The 20,307-nt window shown below is 33.0% G+C and overlaps 2 protein-coding genes across 6 annotated transcripts; one reads left to right on the top strand and one right to left on the bottom strand.

Moving 5' to 3' along the window:
• The first annotated feature begins 12,105 nt into the window (after positions 1-12,105).
• Positions 12,106-16,976, top strand: LOC111377441 (importin subunit alpha-2-like). 5 transcript variants are annotated; one of them, XM_023000534.1, is made up of 12 exons: positions 12,106-12,192; positions 12,282-12,534; positions 13,089-13,185; positions 13,274-13,365; positions 13,457-13,588; positions 13,749-13,934; positions 14,016-14,179; positions 14,267-14,345; positions 14,474-14,602; positions 15,000-15,127; positions 15,214-15,582; positions 16,152-16,645. In XM_023000534.1, exons 2-11 carry the CDS (start codon positions 12,322-12,324, stop codon positions 15,578-15,580), a joined length of 1,587 nt encoding a protein of 528 aa, XP_022856302.1. In that variant the 5' UTR covers positions 12,106-12,192; positions 12,282-12,321; the 3' UTR covers positions 15,581-15,582; positions 16,152-16,645. The 5 variants fall into 5 exon arrangements, with proteins under 5 accessions (XP_022856302.1, XP_022856303.1, XP_022856305.1 ...); XM_023000535.1 differs by having other exon boundaries at positions 12,110-12,192; positions 12,296-12,534; XM_023000537.1 differs by lacking the exons at positions 12,106-12,192; positions 16,152-16,645 and adding an exon at positions 16,726-16,976 and having other exon boundaries at positions 12,211-12,534.
• A 2,464-nt stretch (positions 16,977-19,440) lies between these two features.
• LOC111377440 (vegetative cell wall protein gp1-like) lies at positions 19,441-20,297 on the bottom strand. The gene has a single exon (XM_023000532.1). The coding sequence runs from the start codon at positions 20,119-20,121 to the stop codon at positions 19,618-19,620; it is 504 nt and encodes a 167-aa protein (XP_022856300.1). The 5' UTR covers positions 20,122-20,297; the 3' UTR covers positions 19,441-19,617.
• Between the last annotated feature and the right edge of the window lie 10 nt (positions 20,298-20,307).

The raw sequence follows: 20,307 nt of genomic DNA, 5'->3' as shown, positions 1-20,307 counted from the left end.
ACCCTTTTTTTTTTTTTTTTTTTTTTTTTTTTTTTTTTTTTTTTTTTTAGTATTGGTTCTACCTTTTAATCCTTTATCTTTTCTGGACCAGAACCCCATGCCAAGTTCTAAAGCAGTGGCTAGTATGGCATTAGAGAAAATAGAAGTTCGATTATCAAGTATTTATATTCCTATTTAGGAAGATTGTACACTCGTCAAGCATTTGACGAAAGAATAAATTGTTAAGATGAAATTCAGGGCGAACCCACATGGGATCATGTGAAGTCAAATGACCTCACAATTTTTTTGTAATTTTTCTTTTTTTTTTCCTGAGAACGTAACTTACCTTTACTATATTTGCTAACAGCCAACTACCAACCCAATTAATTTCCCTAACCCAATGCTTAAAAAGTCCAAATTCTAAATCCTATATCCATATCTTATGGTCCAATGTCTATATCCATAGACCATAAATATAATCTCATTGACCCATTCCCAGTCCATTTACAATTTTTCCCAAAGTGCAAACAGCAAACGACAAATTTTTCCTTTTCTCCCAGTCCCAATCCCAGACTCTTGCTCTTGGCTCTTCCAACTTTCTAGATTTTTGTCCATGAGTCGTGACTTGGCCAGTTGAGGTCACCATCAGCCTTCCATCGCCGACCATCCCTCGGGCCTTAGCAACTCAACCCACAGTTGTTGTTAATGATACGTTGTTCGAAAGAAATTTTCATTTTCATTTTTGACTCCACATTTCCAATTGTCTGGGTTCGCCCCTGATGAAATCCCATATTTTTTATATTCCTATCTAGGAAGATTGTAAACATGACAAGCATTTGACAAGAGAATAAATTGTTGAGGTAGAATCCCATCTTTTTTAAGATGAGTCCCAAGTTAATCTTCTCTATATTTGTTACCTTATAAGACCGTAAATTTCGATCACTTCGGTTACTTAATTTTGTCTTTCTAGAAATTTCATTTTTCTTTTTTTATTTATAATGACCTGATATATGCAGATTTTACAATTTTTTGTTATTTTTCAAAATGTAACCTTAAATATATGCTGTTAACAATTTTTAACTAAATATGTAACTCTAGTAATTTCCTCCTGATTTGGATACTATATATTTCATAATAATAAATTTATTATTAAACATAGGCACGGCCTATATAAGCAGTTTGTGTAAAGCTTCACTTGACTTTAAATGTTCAATTAATTTTATTTTTTTTGTCTATATTAAAAATGAGTAATTTTAAGAAGGATGTTGGGTCTTTTAACCTATGTGGAGCGTCATGAATATCATTACTACACTCAGGGACGGATTTGTTGGGGGGGAGGGGGGGGGGGTTCAAACCCAACAAATTTTTTTTAAAGGTATTCTTTATTTTATTTTTTTTTGGGTAAAAAATTAGTTTTTTATGTGTAAATTTTTTTTCCACGTAGCAGCTCGATTTGAAATTTCATAGCTCAGTCTTGGATCCAATCCTAGATCCGTCCCTGATTACACTTACAACAATACTAGATTTTTCCATTGGTTGCATTAGGTTGAAGATTTGAATTTATATAATGAGATATCACAAGATTGCACAATCAAAGAGATGGTCCACGCGACGGTCAAATTCACCATGTATAGATCTATGTCTTAAAAACATGAATTCAACCCCAGTTGAGAATCGTAACTCAGATTAAGTCATACATTTGGCTTTGAGAAAATACCCGGTAGCAATCAAGCAATTGAAGCCGAGTTCAGTAATTGATATTTTAGTAAGCCGAAACCAACTATGTTAAATTGATGCTGTTTATATTAGAACACGTAACTCTCTGATAGCTCTCTTGTATTAATTCCATCTTTGCATCGAGTAGCCTTATTTGCCTTTAGAATTTTGGAACATTAAAATGATAAATAATGTTATTAATTTGTAAATATTAAACTGCAACTCAACACACATTTTCATAAATTAAGAAAGGTCTTATTTCTACTTTTGCAAACATTTTTATTTAATTTCACCTTCAATTAAATTTTAATAGTAAATTGGACTGTTAAAATTGTTGTGGACGACAGTTTTGCTTAGTGTACGTTCATAATTAACAGCTATTTTGATATTGTGTAATGTGAAATTATTGGCATCATCATCTTCACAGTTGCATCTTCATTGTTATTTTTATCTGTATCATCTCTCTTCACTCAACTTTCCAATTAACGAGTTAGAGAGAAATGAAAGGAAAAAAAAAAATTAAAAAGAAGAAGAAGTTATTTTTACTAATTTTCATTTTAAATACCTATTCTACAAATACATTCATGCTTTGCCACATAAGAACGTATTTGGGAAGTATTTATTAATGGTTTTGATTTAAAATAGATATAAATAAAGAGAATAAGTGAATAATGTTTGTGAATCCTCGAAATGTGTGGATAGGACCAAACATATGTTGACTCTTGATATTAGTTATATTTCTAAGTACTTGAAATACACTTACATATAATTAAACCATGTCATTGAGGCACTTTGTCGAGAGTTTTGGGTAGAAAAAGATATTTTGATTGAGGAATTTTGTTGAAGAGTTTAGGTTGAGACTTGAGGTTTTATTTTTAAAATAATTTATTAGGAGTCAATTTCTTTTATGAACTTGAGCTTATCTTTATGTTTGGTTGACATGTGACTTTTGTTCACACTTTCTCAACGATCTCTTATTTAAGGAAGTGTCACGCATTTTCTCTACTTCCCGTAAACGATAGCTAGTTTGTGTATCTTCCTCGAACCACTTGCTCCATCACATCAAATCTCTTCTATTACTAGTCGTTATCACGTGCGTTGCACGAGTTTTGTATTTATTCTGTTTTTATTAGCGTATAAATTGTAGAGTTTTAAATATTGTTGAAAAAGTCAAAGATAGCAGCGTTTAGGAATTTTGTTTGAAATTTATATAATTATTAATTGAAAATATCAAGTTGTATGGAAGAAGAGATGCTGAAAATAAACAAATTATTATAAAGAAAATATAACTTATTTATATCAATTTCGAGATCATATAACAAAAAATTTGCAACATGTTAAAACTTCTTAAAACCTCACAACAATGAAATCAATGCACTTAAACTCTACATGACCCAACTAAATTTAGCATTGACGAAACAATAGGCTCACCAATTTGATAAAGACTTCATCATCGTTCTTGTTGGACAGAAGTCGCATGGATTTTAGTTCGTTGCCAAATTGACCTTCCTTTCCTTCGACTTAAGAGCGAGCAGTGCCTTTCTTCTCTCTTCCAATACTTGCTCATCATGTATAAGATTTACATTGTTTGATTTTAGCCTATATATCATAAACTAAGCCAGCAATATTATGTTTATATAATTGCAACTATTCAGTAAGCAAAATTATGAATCAAATCATCGCATATACTGGACAAACATTAATCTCAACATCTAGACAACAAAATTCAATTGAGCACCACTATGGATCGAAATAAGTAAGAATAACCTCTTTCTAAGAGGCAAAAAGAACACAAAAGATAAAGAAACGTCATAAAAACTTTAGTTTGATGCATATTTTCTTTACATGAAACATTAAGAGCATGAGAGGAATTTTTGTCTACCCAAGTAATTTGGCATTTTTGTCTCAAGAATAGTACTAGGGGTATTGAGTTTTCAAAGAACTGCCGAGATTTTGTCTAAGTTTTTTCCCCTCTCTAGTATTATTATTCAGTTTTTCTACCCTTCAATAAATGAAATTTGTTATCATTTTCAGTAGTCTTCTTTACAGCTTTCTTCACACGTTTTAATCCAATTTGTGCAATCAACTTTTATAGCAAGCGTGTCCGGTTGAAGTAGTCTAGCGAAGATAACTCCGCACACCAGTGCCCATTTCTGAGCCTTACTTAATGTGCTGCTCTATGCTACGATGACGTCTTTTTATAATCCCTCAACCTAAAGTACAACGTATTATGAAATTCTCCCAAAAAGAAGGGCTAACTATATTAAACAACAATGGAAACAAGAAGCTGGGCAACCATACTCCCCACCTGTAAGAAAGTACATACTTCTCTTGTGACAATTTAATAATGAAAAGAAGAAAATAAGAAATGAACCACTGCATTTAAAACACAAGTTACCACTCATGCACATACCGAAAGCTGGCCATAAGCTGCCATCATTCCTCCATACGGATTGTAGAGATCCATAGCATAGCTTGAAAAGGAGCTCAAAAACATAAAGAAATGTTTTACATGATAAGAACACGAACTTCAATAAAACTATCATGACATTGGAAGTGAGCTACACTTGACTTAGTTTTAAGTTCCCATTGAAGCATTCTTACAATTGAGTGCCCAACAAGCTCAAGCTGTGGGGGCTGCTTATCACCACTCCAGTGTATGATTGCTGAATTTTACTGGAAAATCTGACCCACCAGTCCATAATTTCTATCTAGCCTTGACATGATGTTGCATTAGTATAAAAATGGCAATAAAAAAGATCAATAAAAATGATTTTGAAGGGAAACAAGGGCCACTAAAATATCTATTAATTACGTTTTGGTTTTGCCTTTTGTGGTTATTTTGTTTAAATTATTGTTGATCCCGGTTGAATTGTTGTTATCATCCATTGCAAGTGAATAATCCAATTGACTGATTGTTTTTGAAGAGTTAACATAAGTGGTTGTTGTTGAAGAATCGAATATGAAGATTATTTCGTATAGATGTTCAGGTGGACTCTGTTGTTTTGGTGTCATTTTTAGGTAGAAGAGCACTTCTTCTTCAATCTCAGTTCTTATGACTTCATTGAGTTGCATATCTGGGTCCTACAACATGAAGATTTCTTCCATCATACTTTTGCACATAATCTCGATGAAGATTTCAAATGCAACAGCGATTTTACAATAAAGAATAGTGTAAATCTACGAATTTGTTCATTTCTTCCAAAAATAAAATAAAATAATCTCGTAAATAACAAATCAAGAAATCTTTGAAAACCCCACAGGCTATAAACCACATATTACAAAAAATTACTCTTCCAAACTTCTTTTTCTTAAGTCTCCATCAGGCAACAAAAAGCATATTATAATTAAAAAGGTCACACATTTGAAACTATAATATAACCTTTATCCTAACTTCCTAAGTAAACAATATGTAAGCCAGTGTGGTAGTATTGCTCTAATTTATGTTCTCCATTTCCAAACTCTAAAAAAAATATTTTTGACACTTAAAACATACTCATCAAAACAAAAGACATTCAGAGCCTGTTTGGGAGCGATTTTTTCTCCAAAAAAATTGATTTTTTGACCGTTATTTCACTATTCCAGCCGTCATATTTGACTTTTTCTCTCACAGGTGAATCCCACTTTTCTCATAACGGTCAAAAAATTAATTCTCAAAATCACTCCCAAACAGGCTCTCAATATCACATAGAGTTGCAAAGACTGCAGGACACAAATGATGTCAAGAAATAATAAGCCAATAGTAAAGCCACAGAAGTCAATCCAATGAAACTTAATGGTTTCAGAATAAAATAAAGATGATACCAGGAAAGTCAATAGTTGCAAAAAATGGAAACAAGACCTTATTACAGATAAAGATTGTCGCATGAGTGAAAAATAAAAGCATTGTTGCTATTCATAGATGAAACCTATAGTACAAATATAAAATGTTGACATCATAGGCAGGCATTGACAAGAAATTCTTTCATGACATGCAAACTGGATAGTGTTAAAATGTAATCGGGAATTTATACACCAGAAAGATAACATTTGTTTGAGCAAGAGAAAATCTTGAAAAGTGACTAAATCAAAAGCAATTAAAAACATATTTGTTCTAACCTTGTCCTAATGACCCCATCAAAAAGATTCCCCTTCTCTCACTAAGTAACCTTTGTAGGACTTCTCCTTCTTTAGGTCCCTAGGGTCCATTTTTGTGGAAAATTTCCCACCCTCTGTGAAATTTGAAGGAAACTTCTTACAAAGGCAGGAGAGAAAATCAAAGGATTAACACCAATTCAACAACACAACATTAAAACTTGGACAACTTGTGCATATGAAATCTAAAAGGTCATCGAAAATAACTTTTTTCCTTCCAAAAAGAAAGAATACATAAGATTCCTACACCAAAACAGAAGAATATAATACCTTAGAGATCAATGTAACTTTCTGCAGCAGAAGCTTCTTTCCTTGCTTCAGTGGCGGTCATTTGTGCAATATACCTAAGCTTCAAGACATTTGTACATTCAGGAACAAGAGGCAACTTCATATTAATCCAGGTAGATCACAGCGTTAATATTCAGATTCCTTTTGTAATCAGTCTTGACCTTTTTCAGCCCATGCGGCATTTTAGGAAGCAGGTAGAATGGAATCACATCAGATTGTTAAACAGATGTAGAAAATGATCTGTTCAGTCGGCTCTTGCCAAGATCATAGATTAGTTTTTGTTATGAAAATGATGAGAACCTCCCCTTGAAGACAATATCTTCAAGCTTCTTCGCAATGAAGAATGAAAATGTCAATTGCAATTATGTTTGTGAATTTTAATTTTTTTATATGGGGTTTTGAATTCAAGTTATTTTTCATTGGTTTGGGTTAAATGTACCTTAAATGAATCTTTGGCGATGCTTAAATGGAAATATCAAGGTTTGACCTGCTCATTTAGAGTTGTCTATCTAATTTGACAAAAATGCTTATTCTTTTGAAAGAACGTGACATGTTTTTTAAATTTTGGGAGACAAATAATATATAAATAGACCTATCAAGTCATAATCATTTTTATCGTATAAATGTTAGACCAAATTTACATGTTAGACCAATTTAAAACACAGTTATAGTTCAAACAGTTTATAACAGGAAAATATTCTATTACCAGTTGGTTTAGATGCTCAATTTTAACTACTTGCTTCTTACAAATGCTATCAAGTCCCTCTTTCTCCGAGGCTAGAGGTAAATCATTCTCTGTATCCTATTAATAAGAACAAAATTCATTAAGTTTAATGATTAGGATATAACCAGATTTTGTCATAAAGTTTTACTTGACAATCTAAAATAGGCTACTAACTTGTTTCCATCCAAAAATAACTAAATAAAAACTGATTTGATAAGAAGTAAATAAATAATACTTACGGCAGTCTTGTCTCGCTCCTGCCTTGTGACACCAAAACAGTGGGCAACATAGAGACAAAATGACCCATTGAGTCCATAAACCAGCATATAATCAAAAATCAAATTATTGTACACAAGGTCCGACCAATTTAACTAACATTAAGCTTTCACAAAGCAACCATTTTCAATACCTTTTGGTCAAATAAACTTCAAAGACATCACAATAGTAAATGGCAAAATATATATTTATAATTACCCTTATTCAAATAGTAAATCCTGACCAGTAAACAAGTGAAATTGTCAACCATAATAGGAATACAGAGAAGAAATATTTTTTCTTCAACTTATTTCCCAATTACCACTATAAATATAATCAAATCGAGGCCACAGAATTAGGAAAATGAGTTTGAATCTAAAAGTTTATTAAACCTGAAATAAATATGGCATCACTGAAAGAAACCAACAAAATCTGCAATGCAAATAAATAACATTTCATTAGCAACATTGATCATAAAAAAAATCCCAAAAAGGGGAGTAAAGATAGAAGATACATCGGTAATTAACAGTTTAAAAATACATTGTCTTATGATTTGCTAACTAACATACAATGAAGCACAGATTTGGAGGGCAACTTTGAAACGATCTTAGATATGCTTATTCGTGGCTATAAATTTGGTGCTTCAATAAATTACTAACGTTTAAACACATTTAAAAAGTCTAATATATGTTATATATAATTTAAGCGCTCATTCTACTATCAATATGGGCTTTTCTAATTTAATTCTCATCAGAAAAGTAATCTATGCCCATGTAGAGTAGAGAAAGCAAATGATTAACTCAATTTTGTTAGCATAGTGAAATGAAGGCCCTTCCAATGGAGCAAAAAATTTATAATCTCCCAACACTTTTTGAACTAAAACATACAGTGTTGCTTTATTGAATTCCTCAACAGACGTGAAAGCCAAAGCGTTATTAAGTCCTGACTTCACATCAATGTAAAGGGCATTCTAGCAATCAATATTCCAGTTTCAAGATGAAATGAATTTAAGAAAAGAAATATGTTGATCAGTCTTAAAAAATGCTCATATAAAAATAATAGAGAGCACATAATAGTCAAGTGTATGCATGGAACCACCTTTACAAAAATAAGAGAAACTGGATGACAGGCAACAAATACAGTATCATAAGCACAGCTAGTTGAAGCTTTCGGAATTAGAAAAATACAAACCTCAATCGATCGTATAAGACTATGTATATGTAATAGTCTAGTTTGGTACATTCGATTAGCCAAGAAGATGATTAAGAACGTGCCCGATGAATAGCAGTACCCCAGTAATTTCATCAGAGAAGTCAAATTTTTTTGTTTTTGTCTGTCATCAGAGAAGTCAAATTTTTTGCTTTAAGAAGAAGTCGAACCATTTTTATTCATCATCAGAGAAGATATTTAACATGAAGTTCAAGTTAATTGCAACTTAATAACCAAGATTTATTGAATAGCCAAGATCAAACTCAATTCCATTGAAACTTGGAAAAATTCATACAATGAACAAATCGTTCTTTGAGAAATACTGACTCGGACCAAACAAGTTTGTCAACGGAATTCCAAAATCTATATTTAATTCAAGCTCAAATTCCCCCAGCTAAACTTGCTTGTGTTTATTTACATAATAATGTGTTTAGGTTTTTAAACAGTTCAAATTACAAATGGATAGAAATGAGTGGTTCCTCAAAATGTGTAAATAAAAAGAGTGTTCACAAACAATTTATAGAAACGAGCAAAAGTAGTTTAACTAATTGAACTAAATTCATTTTTCATTAGTAATACTAGACATCCACTCCAGCTTTCCCTTAACAAAATTAAAAAACAATGGATAAAACAACCAATTGCAATAAATTTTAAGTTCAACAATTCAATTGCAAGAAACAGCTTTCTCATTAACCAAACTAATTAAAAATGGATGAAATTGACCAATTGTAATAATTTTTGAAATTAGTTTTGAAAATTTTGTCACCTATTTTGCCCAAAAGTAATCATATTAATTGTGTCAAAACCATCAAATTGAATTTTAGAAACATACACAATAGAGTCTCGATTAAAAAAAATGAAATTTGACAGCATACAAACCACCTCCTGACACCAATAATAAGCAAAAAATGTTACAAGGAGACATTCCAACCTTAATCAACAATAAACAGGTTAATGAGTTTTATTATTGAAAATAGAAATTAAACTAACCTTAGTTTGAAAATCAACATGATTAGAAGCTGCCTTGTAAACATTATCCACAATTTCTTTAAAACTGGGCTTCAAGTTGAGACTCTGATCTATCCAAACCCCATTATCGAATGACAAGCAGGCCCACCAAGGGGGCCATCGTCAGCGAAAATTAGAGTTACAAGTTGAGAGCCAATTACCAATTTCTAGGCAAAATTTCCACTTTTTTGGGGAGGTTACGTTAAACTTGGAACAAAGATAGAGAGAAAAAGATCAAACATAAAAAATATAGGTTGAAGGAAATGAAACAACCATAAACAAAAAGAAGAAAATGAAGATTTCAGGATAGCTTCAAAATATCACCATTTTGAAGCACATTTTGATCATAATATGTAATGAAACCAAGCTCAGTCTAAAACCCAATTTATAACCAAATTACACAAAATCTGAAGCTCAAACTTATATAGGGAAACACCTACCAAAGGTTTTTTGCTTTGATTTGGGTCAGATCTCTTAAAAGATCGAAAAAAAATGGGGAAAAATCGATCATTCAACAACACAACTTGAAAATAAGAAGAAACATACATAAGAGTAAGAAATTGAAGGTGTGAGAAGTATACTTACCGGTACATGTCTCAATTCTTGCAAATTGTTTGTATTTTTTCCTACTATCGAGAGAGAGAGAGATTAGGGTTAAAGCAAGAGAAATTCGTAAAAAAATAAAAATAAAAAAAGGCAAAATTGTAGGAAGAGCACCTCAGAAAAGTAATAAAAATGAAATCCTGTTTTGCGCCTCCGGTGTTCCGTGAAAAATGGTTTGCTTGTAGTCTCTGATTTTTGTGTGAAAAATGGAGAAACAGAAGATTGTAGGGAGGAGAAAGAGAAATGGAAACGATGGTTACGTGTTGAAATTGAAATAATTTTGAAGTTGTTAAAATTGGGATGGGATAAAAGAATAGGATTAAATATTATTGTAGATATTGCATCTCTAGATATTAGAAAAGGCATGGCCATAATGTATGAAAATGGAGAATGGAAAAGTTAAAAAAAATTAAAAATGATGTCATTTTTTCTCTTGTACAGTAACTTGGGATTAGTTTACTATTCCTTCTACAGTAGCAACTACTTCCCCTTTTTAAGAGAAGTTTGATATATTATTTGAATATTATTTTTAATACGTTCCTTTATGTGTTGACAAATATATATATTATTTTTATCACCAACTTCATCCAATTGCTACTATAGATTTATCTTGTACGTCTACAAAAATAAATTTCATTATGACTTTGATACCAATTTAGATTTGGAGTTTCATCTTGGGAGTTTAAGCTCTTGTTTGAGTTCTATTTTTTTGGTAAAAAAATGTATTTTAGAATAATGATTTTTTAAAAAATGTGTAATTAAAAAATAAAGAAAAATTTTCAATTTACATGTAAAATTATTTTATTGGAGAATATATGGTTAAAAATGGATTTTGAAAAAAAAATAAATTTTTGAAAATAATGAGAACCAAAATTGGTTAAATTTTAAGCCCAATTTTATTATAAACAATATCCATATCTATGATATTTAGATTTTTTGCTTGCAATTTTTTGAACCGTTTCGAGAACGAATTGGAGAATCATCAACATCAATTGTAATGGAGATTGATCTTGTACCATACATTAATAAGTTCCACAACATCACTCAGATACCACATGTTCTAATATGGAGTTTCATCTTGAAAGTTTAGTCCTTGTTTGATTCTCATTCTTTTAAAAACTACTTTTTTCTCTTTCCACTTTTTAATCACACATTTATAATAAAATAATATTATATGTAAATTCAAAAAAATTTATTATTTTTTAACTATACATTCTCCATCAATCTATTATTCAAAAAAATGAATTATTAGAAAATAATGGGGCTCAAAAAGGTATTTAACTATTAGGTACATTTTTCTCATATAAACAAAACAATATCCGTTTCTAATATATTTTATAAATTTTGCTCTCACTTTTGTCAGTAGTTTCAATAAAGTCTAAAATGAAAAAAAAAAAAGTTATTTAGAAGCTGTTTGGGAACCATTTTTATTTAAAAACACATTTTGGAATAGTAAATTGATAGGAAATGTGTGGTTGAAAAATAGGGAAATTTTTTTATTTACGCGTAATATTATTTTAATGAAAAATGTGTGGTTGAAAAGAAGAGAGAGAAAATGTATTTTGAAAAAAAATGGATACCAAATGGGCCCTTAGCCCCTGTTTTATTCTCATTCTTTGACTATAAAAATGAAAATATAACCGTTATCCATCACATCAAGCCACCATATTTGACTTTCTATTTCTTATGTGAGTCCCATAACGACTATATTTTTCATTCTCATTCTTCCAAAAATGAGAATAAAATGGGACCTTAAAAATAATGTTTAAAGCTCAATTATATGTCATTTATAAGTAAATTTGCCCCCGTTTGGCCCTGTTAAATTTTATTTCATTACATTCTATTTTTATCTCTCTTATTTTTAACTACACAATTTTTCATCAAATAATATTACACGTAAATCGAAAATTTTTCCTTCATTTTCAATCACTCATTTAAATAAAAAACACTATTTCACCTATTTTCATTTTCGAAAAATTGGGGTCAAACGGAGGCTTTACTTTTACACTAGCCCTAGCCAACCATGCTTAATGCTTTAGACTTGGTGGTCACCGTGGTTACTAGTGAGGCTAGATTTGATATCTTTTTCCTCGAAATGGTTATTTTTAATAAAATAATTATTCAACATATTCAAAAAGTCCTTTTAGAAAAGACTAATCAATAGAGGGTTAATTTCCAGTTTAAACATTTTCAAGATAGGTCCTTTTGAAAACTTTCGCTTTAAGAAAACCCTTCAGCATCTTTCTTCTCCATTTCTCCCTTCTCTAGTATTCAAGGTATTTGTGTGTATATTCAGGATTTTTGTTTGTTGATTATAATTGATCAATCGAAGTTTTGAATAGTGTATATGTATTTAATACACTAGGGTTTTATTCAAAGGGAAAATAACTTAGACAAAAGAAACGATGTCGTTGAGGCCAAGCGCAAGGACGGAGGTGCGGCGGAACAGGTACAAAGTGGCGGTGGATGCGGAGGAAGGGAGGCGGCGGAGGGAGGACAACATGGTGGAGATCCGCAAGAGCAAGCGCGAGGAAAGCTTACTCAAAAAGCGCCGCGAAGGCCTTCAATTACAGCAGCAGCAGTTCTCCACTTCTCTTCAGTCTGCGGTCGAAAAGAAGGTTTTGTTTTTCTAGTTTTGGTCGTTAATCATCTATTCTAATATTAGTATAATATCTGTATGTGCTTTTGTGTAAGTGTAGTATATAGTGGAATTTATAGTTGATCATTGACAGTATTAGTTACTAATCGTCAGTGAAGTTTCGCCTGCTAGAGCAGGTTTATTAGAACTCTATGTGTGATTGATGAATTTGAAATTTGAGATTCTTGAAAGGTTAGGTCTGGTTTATTGGCGATTGATGGGGGCCGGGAAATTGTGTATACAGTTTATGATTTGTGAGGAAGTTTTGAGCTTTCCTGTGAAAATGGAGGGCTAGAGCAGGTTGTTAGAATATTACTACTATATGGGCGATTCAGGGATTGAAATTTGGGATTTTTAAAAGGTTTGGTCTGGGTTTACGTTAAATATTGGAGATTGATTTGGGGGGGGGGGGGGGGGGTTTTTTTGTTTTTGGGGGGGGGGGGGGGGGATTGCTTTTTGGTTTTCTGTTTTAATGAATAGGAGTTGAATAATGATGTTGTTTGAATAGCAATAAATGGTTTGATTGGTTTGCAGTTGGAGAGTCTTCCTTCTATGACTACTGGGATTTTGTCAAATGATAGTAATTTGCAGCTGGAAGCAACTACTCAGTTTCGTAAATTGCTTTCGATAGGTGTGGCTTGTCATTCATTTTATTGATACTTGTCCTTTAAAGGTTTCCTGATGACCACTTGTAATGTCTGTCTGGATCAAATTAACAGAACGAAGCCCTCCTATTGAGGAAGTAATACAGTCCGGTGTTGTTCCACGCTTTGTTGAGTTCCTTACTAGGGAGGATTTTCCCCAGCTTCAGGTGCGAGTTGTATTATCTGATTTTTATTTCCTTCTTACATGTTTGGTTTATATTGTAGTGTGTAATTTTCTTTTTTGTGAACTTTGCACAGTTTGAGGCTGCTTGGGCACTTACAAACATTGCGTCTGGAACCTCGGAGAACACCAGGGTGGTTATTGATCATGGCGCAGTCCCAATTTTTGTAAGGCTTCTGGGTTCTCCGAGTGATGATGTTCGTGAGCAGGTAAATGGTTTGGATCTTTTCCAAATTTTGAATATACTAAGTCATGATTTTTCAGCTACAATAGATAAAGCATTTGACCGATTGAGTATCATTTATCTTCCACAATGTATAATAACTTTGACTAACTGCATATGTCCTTTTATTTTGGTCTTAATGGTAGGCTGTGTGGGCATTAGGTAATGTTGCTGGTGACTCTCCTAGATGTCGTGACCTTGTCCTTGGCCATGGAGCTTTGATTCCTTTGCTGGCTCAGCTGAATGAGCATGCCAAGCTTTCAATGCTGAGAAATGCCACATGGACACTCTCGAACTTCTGCAGAGGCAAGCCACAGCCTCCATTTGATCAGGTTAGCCATGGGTTTGTTTTGTTTCTGCATTGAGCAACTTCTGCTTATATGCTAAATAATCTTTTCTGTTGGATTCTTTAGGTACGAGCTGCACTTCCAGTTCTTCAGCGTCTTGTTCACTCGAATGATGAAGAGGTGCTTACGGATGCATGCTGGGCTCTCTCATACCTATCTGATGGGACAAATGACAAAATTCAAGCAGTGATAGAGGCAGGTGTCTGCCCACGGCTCGTCGAGCTCCTCCTGTGAGTGTCATTTTTCATATTTGTTGACCACTAATCTTTTCTCAAATTTGTTGAATTTTGAAGCACTTATATATTCGTGTGTTTCAGCCACCCATCTCCTTCTGTTCTTATTCCCGCACTGCGCACAGTTGGAAATATTGTGACTGGAGATGATCTTCAAACTCAAGTACGAGTTTCAACTGCTAATTTATTGAAAATAATTATTATATCCAGTATGCAAAGAAAATATGCCCATTTTTAAGGAATGAGGTGGAAAATATTAACTCATTGACTCGTACTGTTGTTTTGCTCCAGTGTGTAATTGATCATGGTGCACTTCCTTGCCTGTCGAGCCTGTTGACTCACCACCATAAAAAGAGCATTAAGAAAGAAGCTTGCTGGGCAATTTCGAATATTACTGCTGGAAATAGAGAACAAATACAGGCATATATCTGAAGCTTAGCAATTTAATGTTTCTGATCTTAATTATAGGATTCTTCTTTGTTATTTTTTTCCTCAGGAAATTATGAATTTGTTTCCGTTCATTTACTTCTGAACATAGATTGAGAACATCTTTCTTTTGTTTGACATGAAATAGTGATGATTATGATTATACTGCACACTCTCAAATTTTCATCCCCCATGACATCTTTCAGTTGATTATGTTGAAAGGAGTCAACCAGCATACATTAATTTTCTTAGTTCTTTATTTGGTGATATACTCGATCATTTCTATCTGTTGGATTCCCATGTGTTGGTGACTTGCATCCTGCGGTTCCTTTTCTGCGATCTTTGGTATTGATCACACTTGTTACTTAACAAATATTCTTTGGAATGGTAGGCTGTAATTGCTGCTGGTTTAATTGGTCCTCTAGTCAATCTGCTTCAGACTGCTGAATTTGAGATAAAGAAAGAGGCTGCATGGGCTATTTCAAATGCCACTTCTGGTGGAAACAATGAGCAAATTAAGTAACTATTTTCCTTATCTTTTTCATTGATTGACCAATACTTTCCCTTCGTTTGTTCGACTCCAAACGCTGCCTTGTTGGTTGTAGGTACTTGGTCTCTCAGAATTGTATAAAGCCTTTATGTGATCTTCTTGTGTGCCCTGATCCGAGGATTGTCACTGTTTGTCTAGAAGGACTAGAAAACATATTGAAAGTTGGGGAAGCAGAAAAGACCAACACGGGAGATGTAAATTATTTTGCCCAGTTGATAGATGAGGTCGAGGGCTTAGAAAAGATCGAAAACCTGCAGAGCCATGACAACAATGAAATTTATGAGAAGTCGGTGAAAATACTGGAGACATATTGGCTGGAAGAAGAGGATGAATCACTTCCTGCTGCTGATGGGGCTCAGTCTGGATTCAACTTTGGGGAAAACAATGTTCAACTTCCACCTGGTGGATTCAATTTTAGCTGAAGGTTTGTATTCTGGTCTTTGATCTCTCCCTTTCCTCTCTTATACATATATACCTGCATTGGTGAAATATCTCAAACTCTACATTAGATAATTAGAGCATATTTGGCTAACATTGAAAAGTTAACATATAAGTTTACAAGTAAATAAGTAAGTTTTGAGATAAGTATTATTATTTTTTAAATATTTCTCAGAGTTGGAAATAAGCAAGCTAGTTACGTGTTTCTATAATAAGCAAATTACTTGGGCTCATAAGCAGCACCTTGTAAGCCACCGCAAGGATGCTCTTTTGACAATTAAGGCAAGTGTTACTTTCAAAATAAATAACATTTTTACTTTTAGTTAGAAAGATTACCTATTTCAACATATTTGGAAACCGAAAGTTACTCTACTCTATTGAGCTTAGCCAAACATGCTCAAAATCATTTTCTATTGGTAATTTGGAATATAAGCAAACATAGATGTGCACCACATCTGTCATTCAACTTTGAGTTAATGGGCTGTTTGATGTCCCAAACCAATGTTGTTTCATGCAGCGAAATTTCCGAGCACTAATTCCCTGGTAAATTTTCAGGTCATTCAGTTTGGTTGATGGGTCAGTTCTTCAGGTTGAGTCAAGTGAAGGTCTGGTTGTGTCTAAGTCGGGGTCAAGTCGGGTCAGAGCACCTTACCGAGTCTGCTAGTCCTGTGCAGACTCTGTTGTGGTTAAGGAGGTGCCCAGTCTGGTCGTTTGATGCTATAGTGGTCAATAAAAAAGGGGATGGGGTTTTTCTTTGGAGGAGGTGGGGGGTGGAGGGCAATTTTCATCGTTGATGGAGATGGCTGGTAAGGGTGGTCTTGTTTAGTTCATTCCCCTGTATGGTCGAGTAGTTGGGGAAGTCAGGAAATGATTGTCAATTGAACAAGGTTTTTTTTTTTTAACCTAAATGCGAGTGTCGTCTATTTGTTTGTCTTTTGTCGTCTGAGCCCAACGGTATTGTTTTTCTGTTGCTAAGTTCATATGTCAATGACCTTAAATTGGTTGCTTGTGTTATGGGAGATGAAAGCAAGAGTTCAGTTCTATTATCATTTGTTTGTCTTAGTAGCATAGTGAACCCCTCCCGAAATTTATAGCTATGTAATGAAATCGTTTCTAGGTTCCTTCGCAGGGAAATGCAGGTCGTGCTGGGTCAATAATTGCGTTGCCTTAAGAGGCAACTTGCTGGTTCGCTTTATTTATAAAGATTGTTATGAGATTTTTAGCTATTAGTTTCTAAGTATACAAAAGCTTTGGTCGGTTCCGATGAGTTATGCGGTTAATATGCGATCCCTGGTTTCATTCTCCGGCTTTGTGCAAGTTCTAGATGTATCATAAGGGTTAGACCGGTCAGTAAAGGCAAGATGTGTTGAATTTGCTCTATCTAAGAGTATCTTCAATGTTAACGTGAATTGCTTAAAATAAATCTGTAATATATGCAAAAATAGGCAATGTGTTGAAAAAATCGTTTCTAAGAACGTCTTCAATGCAAATACAAATATGAATTGTTTTTAAAATTTGTCATATGTAAATGGAATAAAGGGTATTTTATAAAAACATCTCTTCAATGCTAGTTGAAAATAACTCGTCAAGTTTGCTGACACGTTAAAATAGGTATTGTTTTTGGAAGTCTTAGATTTTAAAGACATTTATCTAGATAGAGTGACTCATCAATATATATGTATCCTTATTTGGTTCTAATTCTTTTCGCATTAAAATGAAAAATATGATCGTTATTCATCATATCAAGTTATTAAATTTGAATTTCTATCTCATGTGTAGGGTTCGTAATGGTTATGTTTTTCTTATTTCAAAAATGAGAAACAAACAGGTATATATATTTCCTGTTCAAATTTTAGGTGAATTTTTCACTGAAAGAATGGTAAATTCGCCTAAATAGCAATTCATGGAATGCATTAACAATTCATTGAAGATGATCTTCATAAGCTGACCAGCGTAACGTGTTGTACTATTATACAGCCTAGATAAAGGAATGTAAACGAGCGAGAAAGGACCAATCGAGTCAGTCCACGTTCAGAAGATCGTACTTTTCTAGATTCTTCTATAAGCTTCAACTTCACATGCCATGCATGGAAAATAAGATTGTCCGTGACACGTGCATGTTCATAATTTAGTATACGTGTCTGACGTGCATATTTGTCGTTTACAGTTGAAGGTTGGACTGCCCTACGTAAACTACTGTATTTATTTTTAGAAAAAAACACCATTTGTACAGTAAATATCTGTGCAGAAATTATACAGATAGTCACATGAAAGGTGAGACTCATGTAAATTAAATATTGCCAAAAATTGGGCTCCATGTGAAGTCATCCCTTTGTACACACAGTGCTGTCCTTATTTTTTAGAGAAAATTGTAACAACGGTCTTTAATCTTTTTATTTTTTATAGACCTTATTTTAACCTTCATTGTGTCAATAGAAATTTCTAACATTTTATAAATATGCAATTAAAGTTTATTTGGATGGAAATCATTCAAAACACCGTTAGTTGAACGGCAAAAATAAGGAATCAATATTTAATAAAATCGTCCAAAAAGGTATTCACATCCAATAAAATCGTTGAGCAAATAGTTCAAAGAACTTTCTAGGTCAACTGACGGTGTTTTAGAGGATTTTCGTCCAAATGGACCTCAGATGCATATTTATGAAAGGTTAAAAATCTTGATACAAAATGAAAGTTATGATAAAATCAGTAAAAAATGAAATGGTTAGGAACCGCTGCTACAATTTTCCCTTATTTTTATGAATGGTGATTATATATTTATTCTTGTTTGATCATATCATTATTTTTAAAATATATTTTTCTCTTTTTTTTAATTACATATTTTTTAATAAAATAATATTATATGAAATTCAAAAAAAAATTATTTTTTTAATCACACATTCTCTATTAATCTATTATTTTAAAATGTTTTCTTCAATAAAAATAGGGTTCAAATAAACTCTTTTCATCTTGTTCTATCGCTTTTTACTAGTTTTCTTTTCAATGCATTGTTATTTATATCCTTTAATTAATTATCCATCTTGTTTTTAGAGAAATTTTCATTAAAAAAAAAAAAGAAGGGATGTTAAAAAAGTTTAAAAAGAAAAGAAAAGAAAAAATTCGCCCCTCATTTTTTAAATAAAAAAAAGAAATGCAAAAATGTGACACAGTATTTGGCATAAACCGTATTCATTAATGACCAAATGTATAAATTAAAGATAAAAAATGACCCCAAAAAAAAAAAAAAATGAAAATGCTAGTGCGACAATAAGAAAAAATTTATGACCAATTAAAATTATTGAAATTAATTATAAATATATCTTTTCACGAAACCGTAACTTTTTGAAAGTTCGTAGTTGAAAGTCGGAACCTAACAATGCTAAAAATGTAACCGGTCGAGCAAGGAAGAGATATAACAGTATTCATGCCCAAGTAATGTAAGACGATTGCAACAGAATGGTAACTAGAGTAAAATTTTGCTGCTTGATCCTAACAATAAATTGCAGCCACTATAGGTGCTTGAAATTCAAAATTAATGCTATTAATAATATAAATTAATTTGCAAAACACAGATTATAAAGAAAGGGATGTTTAAATAATGAGAAAATGACACTTCATAATAATCCCAAGCTTATATATATATAGATTGTACATAATAGACATGAAAAAGAAAGAAAGAAAGAAAAGACATAAATTGTCAAGAATTTACAGATTATTCCACTGCTTGAGGCATTATCAGCTTCAAATTTTCTTGGAGAAAGCCTTCAATTCTTCTTCTGATGGATCGAAAGGGGTGCATTTGTAGGACGATAATCATACTTAAAAGCTTCTTCTTCTTCTTCTCTTTTTTTTTGGTCACTTTTTCTGCTAAAAATTTACTTCTAAGCACGATGAAACTGAGAATTGAAAAATTCCTTCACTCCCTGAATTTAATTGAGAAGGATCTGTGAATCTGACAATTTATTTTCATTTTCTTCGATTTTTTCCTGCTAACAAGAAAGTTAAGAAAGGATTATGTTGATTATAAGAGACAGAAAGAGATAAAAACAGTAATTAAGAAAGAAAATGAATGTTTTAGCTGCAGAGATGATGAAGGTGGCGGCGGAGAATGGTAGTAGTACGGAAAGTAGGGCACAACTGGATTTGGAGGGGGCGGCGTTGGCCCTGAAGGGTAGCTTTTGTAGGGTGGAGGGTAATAATATCCAGTGGCACCACCTGGAGGTGAAGGTGGTGGTGGGGAGTTGTAGTAGCTGCCTGAGCTAGGAGGAGACGGCGGTGGAGGACACTTGATAGTAGTGGAAGGTGGCGGCGGTGAGGGCGGTGGTGGTGAAGGAGATGGTGGCGCTGACAGCGGCGGTGACGGAGTGTTGCATGGATTATCACAGGCAGAACACATTGTGCATTCAATTTGATACTTCGATCCCACCCATGTAGAATTTGCAGCTACCAAGAACTCACTTTTTGAAGCTAATAATATCATAAAAACGGTAAGAACTGAGAATTTCACTATCAGAATTTTCTCCATTTCCTAAATCCCACAAAGATGTAGGAATTCAGTGATAGATTTTATTTTTTTCCTTGTGGAAATTAAGAAAATAATTTAGGAATCAAGAAATGGGAGAGAGAAATTGTGTATCCGATGAAAGTATAGTAGCAGAGAGGTAATCAAGAACGAAGGTGAGTGGAGAGAGAGAGAGAGAGAGAGAGAGAG

Source organism: Olea europaea, unplaced genomic scaffold (genome assembly GCF_002742605.1).
Source record: "Olea europaea var. sylvestris unplaced genomic scaffold, O_europaea_v1 scaffold1656, whole genome shotgun sequence".
NCBI classification, from domain to species: domain Eukaryota; kingdom Viridiplantae; phylum Streptophyta; class Magnoliopsida; order Lamiales; family Oleaceae; genus Olea; species Olea europaea.
Note: the sequence above shows the minus strand (reverse complement) of the source record. Positions and strands in the feature narration are given on the sequence as shown.